At 38.5% G+C, this 5,729-nt stretch overlaps 1 protein-coding gene across 1 annotated transcript in view; it reads right to left on the reverse strand.

The window, feature by feature from the left end:
• The window catches only part of LOC106879453 (unhealthy ribosome biogenesis protein 2 homolog), a 60,673-nt gene that overhangs the window by 13,867 nt on the left and 41,077 nt on the right, over positions 1 to 5,729 (reverse strand). Inside the window, exons 21-22 of the mRNA XM_014929012.1 lie at positions 3,182 to 3,307; positions 1,572 to 1,814 (exon numbers count right to left, since the gene is read on the reverse strand). Of these exons, the coding sequence (XP_014784498.1) occupies positions 1,572 to 1,814; positions 3,182 to 3,307 (369 nt within the window). The remainder of the gene's footprint in view (positions 1 to 1,571; positions 1,815 to 3,181; positions 3,308 to 5,729) is intronic.

Genomic DNA, 5,729 nt, shown 5'->3' on the forward strand with positions numbered 1-5,729 from the left:
CCTCGGGCTGACCAAAGCCTTGAGTGGATTTGATAAACAGAAACTGAAAAAATCTTGTCATATATATATGTGTGTGTGTGTGTGTGTGTGTGTGTGTTTATGTCCTTGTAACTTAGTCATTCAGCAAAAGAGACTGACAAAATAAGTTCCAGGTTTAAAAAAGTACTGGGGTCGATTCATTCAACTAAAATTTTTGAAGGCAGCGCCCCAGCATGACTGCAGTCTAATGACTGAAACAAGTAAAAGAATAAAAGAACAACAGATATGATGTTATTATCACTGTGATACTGGTTCCCAGGCAAGTGTTTTTTCATGGTGGGGAGCAGATGATAGTCAGATGGGGCCAAATCAGAAGAAGAGGGAAGGCAATCAGCCAGTTCCAACACAATCACACACAGCAGCCATTGAAAGCAAGGACTTGTGTGCTGGAGCATTGTCCTGGTGAAACAAGACCCCTTTTGTCAGTTTTCCTGGGTGTTTGGTCCTAATAGGCTTTCATAACTGTCTCAGCAAGTTGGCTTAGTACTCTCTATTGATGGTGTGACCCTTTTCAAGATTGTCAGTAAAAACAATGCCTTTTGCATCCCAAAAAACTGAGGCCATCACCATCTCTGCAGGTGAAATGACCTTGGTCTTCTTTGGAGCAGGGGAGGAGAGGTGTTCTCATTGCATGGATTGCCTTTTGTCTCTGGCTCAAAGTGATGAAGCTAACACCCATCTTGGGTTAGGAAATGTTCAAAGAAACCAGTTGATCTGCCTCAAACAACTGCAGATTTTCCCATGATATGATTAGCCTGGTGCGCGTTTGATCAGGTATCAGAAGACATTGCATTCACTGAACACTTTTGACATGCCAAATTCCTTGTGCAGTATATTATCAACTCTTATGGAATATGCTAATAGCATTGGCTATTTGATTTATCACCATGTGGTGAACATGACCAATGTCTTCTTTGATGGTGGCAATTGCAGAATATCCAGACCTTGGGTTTTCTTCAAGACTCTCCCATCCCCTTTTAAATTCAGATGCCTATTTTTGCACTGTTGATAAAGCTGGAGTGTCATCCCCTAATGTAGCGACCACAGCAGCATGAATGTCCTTGGGGACTAAACCCTTTTTCTGCAGGTACTTGATAACGTCACAATGCCAAATTTTGTCCATTTGCAAGAGAAATCACTACTGGTTACTTTTGAAGTGTTCTTTGAACAGTCAGATACCAGTTTATCAACCCTTGAAATACCAGTTTATCGACCCTCGAAATAATGTGTATTTAAATACACACTATTATCATCATTACTTTTATTAGAGTTAATTTGACTCTTTCAAAAAGAAAAACATCTTTAAAAAATCCTTCCTAACCACATGATTCTAGGTTCAGTTCCACTGCATGGGCAAATGTCTTCTACAATAGCCTCAGGCCAACCAAAGCTATGTGAGTTGATTTTGTAGACAGAAGCTGAAAAATAAGTAGTGGGGTCAATTTGTTCAACTAAAGACTTCAAGGCAATGTTCCAGCATGGCCACAGTCCAATGACTGAAACAAGTAAAAGGTAAAGTATTAATTACAAACCATTTTGGAGATGTTGTTTAGACAACAGACTGTCAATCTGGGGTTGTGTTTGTTACTTAAAGCCTTCTGTCCATTTGAAGTATTCTTCCGGGACTCCAAGAGAGAAGTGTACACAGCAAGTACGCAGTCTGCTACTTCAGAATCAATGGAATTGATCATTTCTAGGACAACATCAGAAAACATTTCCATATATTTTGTTGCTATGGCATGAGTGTCTTCTGATAATGTTTTCTGTTGTAATACCTGTGACATGAAAGAATAGTTTAAGTTAATTTTATTCACAGTAAAGTAGCTAGTGATAGGTTGGCATACCAAAAATGATATGAAACATATAACAACACAGTTGACCGACTTTTCTCTGTTGTGGTGTGTGCTATGACTGCAGTGAGTGGTGAGATGTATCCAATCCATGCCAGCATGGAAAAACAGTTACTACAATGATAATGATGATGAATATAGAGGTAAAATGACTGAGAGGATAAATTATTAGTTTAGCAGTCTATAGTTTCTAGGTTCATATCTATCACATCTATCAAAGGAATTCATTTGTATGTACCTATTGGTCTTTCTCTCACTCTCATGTATATACACACATTTACATTATATGTATATATCATCATCATTTGACATCAATATCACTTCCTTTAACACACACTAGGTTTTGCTCAGGATAAATATCCTTAATAAACCAAACTCACCATATCATTATCTGTTGTGTCCATACACATATGACACAATCAAGAAAATGGACAAGAGATCATTAAGAATTCAATAATTGAGAGGTGTGTAAAATCTAATAGCTGAAGAATTTGCCTTTCATCTGTTAAAAAAAAAAAATGGTGTGTTTCACAGGCCAAAGGAATTTACTTGTCAAGAGCCCAAAAGACAACACAACTTTCCTCCTCTTATCCTCATTCCCAGGTGGAAAACAAGGAACATGGATCAAACTGTTAGATCAATGGTTCTCAAACAGTCTGCTACAAGACATATAGCAGTGCACTGAATGAGTATCTAAGTATGCTGCAAAAGATATTGAGGTGTACTACAAGGACTATCTAAGAGCACTGCTTTTATAAGTATATACATCCTTAACAACAAATCCTCACAATCAATGAGTGTCTTTTACATTAATGTAAGGCCTGCCTTGTATTAATGCAGGAAACTATAATATAAATGAACACAACCCATTTCTGTCAACAAATAAGGTTCCTATGTTAAGCTAAACCCCTATCTATGTCAATGTTTAACAAACTAAACCAAACAACCATCAATAACATCCACATTTAGAACAGGCAATAAGGGAGCCTATGTCTTGCTTGAATTAATAGAATAACAGCTAAATCTCTCTTAAATCACAAGCTACCATCTTTAAAAAAAGGAGGGGCAGTGTACTCTGATGAATTATGTCTGAAAATAAACGATTATGATTTTAATACCTTTCATCAAAGATTTGCTTGATAGAGCTGACTTGGGTGCTAAACAACAGTTAACAGACATGCAACATGTATGTGATCTCTGGCTCTGCCTCTCTCTTTCTCTCTCCCTCTCACACACACACAAATAGTACACATACATGCATCGTAAATGATGACAATACAAAACCATCAGACCTTGCCAAGTTCCTCAATAAATTTGGATGCAAAAAGAAACTTGAGTGAGTACTTCTTTTGAATATATTCCATGGAATGTGACCTTTTGGAAATCCGATCTTTAGCCTTCTGGAGATATTTGAATAACTGTTAAGAAAAAGAAGAAACATAAGCCTTTATAGGTTCTCCTGTTTATTGTCATTTGTTGAATTAGTACGGCATCAGACAACAGTGTAATATTAGTTATATTTATGTTTTAGGTTCAAATTCATTTGGGAACAACTGTTCACTTAGTCATGTCAATTTCGTCAATGTCACCCACCTTCATAAAATATACTGAAGGGCAACACCTCTCTACCTTCACCTTCTTCAATTCTTCAAGTGATACTTGAAGTTGGTGAGAATACAGTCCAAGATGAAAAGTTCTACCCTTAAACCTTTCAACAATATTCAATGGCCTTCACCATAGCTACAAGACAGAGGAAGACAATTTATACTTCCTTGCTGAAAGAAGACAGTGAATCCATTGTAACAATAAACTTGTGTGATAACCAAGTTTATCTTGCACATAATGAGTGCTGCTCAAGATAAACCCACAAATCAGCAGTGCATGGACACTGAACACTTTCATTACCTTGCATGCACCTCAGACAACAATCATGCTTGTATGTATTCCACACAAGGAAAACCCACTTACTATAGCAGTCCCAGGCCAAGAACTTCTAGAAATTCTACACAATCCCTGACCTGAAACTTTTCCAGAAGAAATTACTTGGACAGTTCTCAATGATGCTATCATTCCTCATACCCTCCACTAACCCTTATTAGAATGCAAACATTGAGGTTTTCATCAGCTGCATTGTTCTCTTTTATAGTGCAGTGAATACGTGGTAACATTCCAAATGTTAAATGCTTGGCCTTACTTGGCATTTTGTATCTCAATCAAAAAAGTGAGCTACACAAAGACATGTTGCACAAACAGCGACCACATTTGTTCATCATCATTGTCCAGAAATTTCTCCAGATACGTCAGCCCCAGCATGTGCCTGGTTATTACCAGCCAAGGCATCCTAAGACACTTTTCGAGCAATTGTAGCAGTAGATGGATCTTCTAACCAGTGGAACTTGTCTCTTCAACAAGAACATGGATGCATGCATGGTTGTTTAAGAATTTATAGTCCCACATTTGTTATACTGCATGACACTTTGGGCAAGTATCTTCTACAATAGCCTTTATGGTTGACCAATACTTCATGAGTGGAATTTGGAAGGTGAAAGCTGCATAGGACCTGTTTTGTGCGTGTGTGCATGCCTGTTATCTGCTGACACTGTAGGTAGTACTTTTAATACACAACTCTAAGAAATCTGAAGTTCCTTAACGATTTCAGATTGACTTAATTTTACACATCTCAGTTATTCTGCACATGTTTTTTTTTTCATGTTATCGGATGTTTAACATATTGCATTACACCACACCAAAATGCTGTGCACTTTGTCCATTACATGTATTTGAAACTTGGAACAGGACAATTTGATCTGAGTCTTGTAAGTTTCATTATGATTGCATATAGATCTTTACATCTGTTTTTCTATGCCCACCTCAGTTAGATGCTTACATATTACATCAAGGTATTGTTTTTAGAGCCAGATGCCCTTCCTCTTGCTAACCCATACCTATCTTTCAAGTAATGGCTCTCTTATTCTACACATCTTTGAAAGTCTACAGCCAGCAAACAATTTGCTGACAGGGAAATGGTAACAAGCAAATAGCTCAGCACTTTTAGATGCAAAGCACACAGAATGTAGATGTAACCCTTTAAACACACACACACATGTATATATAATGGGCTTTGTATAGTTTCTGCAACAAAATTCACTCACAAAGCATTGGTCAGCCCAAGCCTATAGTAGTAAGCACTTGCCCAAGAGGTGCACTGCAATGGGAATGAACCCAAAGCCATGTGGTTACAAAGCAAACTTCCTAACACAGTCATGTCTGCACCAAAACATATAAATGCATATACACACATGCATGCATACATGTGTGTGTGAGAGCGCATCTATATATGTACATGTATTTCTGTATAGGGATTTACATCCTGCAGGCTTTGCATGAAGAAGCACCGAGCTACAATTTGTTGTCATTTCCCTATCAATAAATCATCCATTGGTTCTGTGCTATCAAAGATGTGTGGAATAAGAGATCCATAACTTTGTGTGTGTGTGTGTGTCATTATTTTTCCATATATCAATCATCATCATCATCATCATCGTTTAACGTCCGCTTTCCATGCTAGCATGGGTTGGACGATTTGACTGAGGACTGGTGAAACCGGATGGCAACACCAGGCTCCAGTCTGATTTGGCAGAGTTTCTACAGCTGGATGCCCTTCCTAACGCCAACCACTCAGAGAGTGTAGTGGGTGCTTTTACGTGTCACCCGCACGAAAACGGCCACGCTCGAAATGGTGTCTTTTATGTGCCACCCGCACAAGCCAGTCCAGGGGCACTGGCAACGATCTCGCTCGAAAATCCTACAGGAGCCAGTCAGGCGGTACTGGCAACGGCC

Source organism: Octopus bimaculoides, chromosome 20 (assembly GCF_001194135.2).
Source record: "Octopus bimaculoides isolate UCB-OBI-ISO-001 chromosome 20, ASM119413v2, whole genome shotgun sequence".
NCBI lineage: Eukaryota > Metazoa > Mollusca > Cephalopoda > Octopoda > Octopodidae > Octopus > Octopus bimaculoides.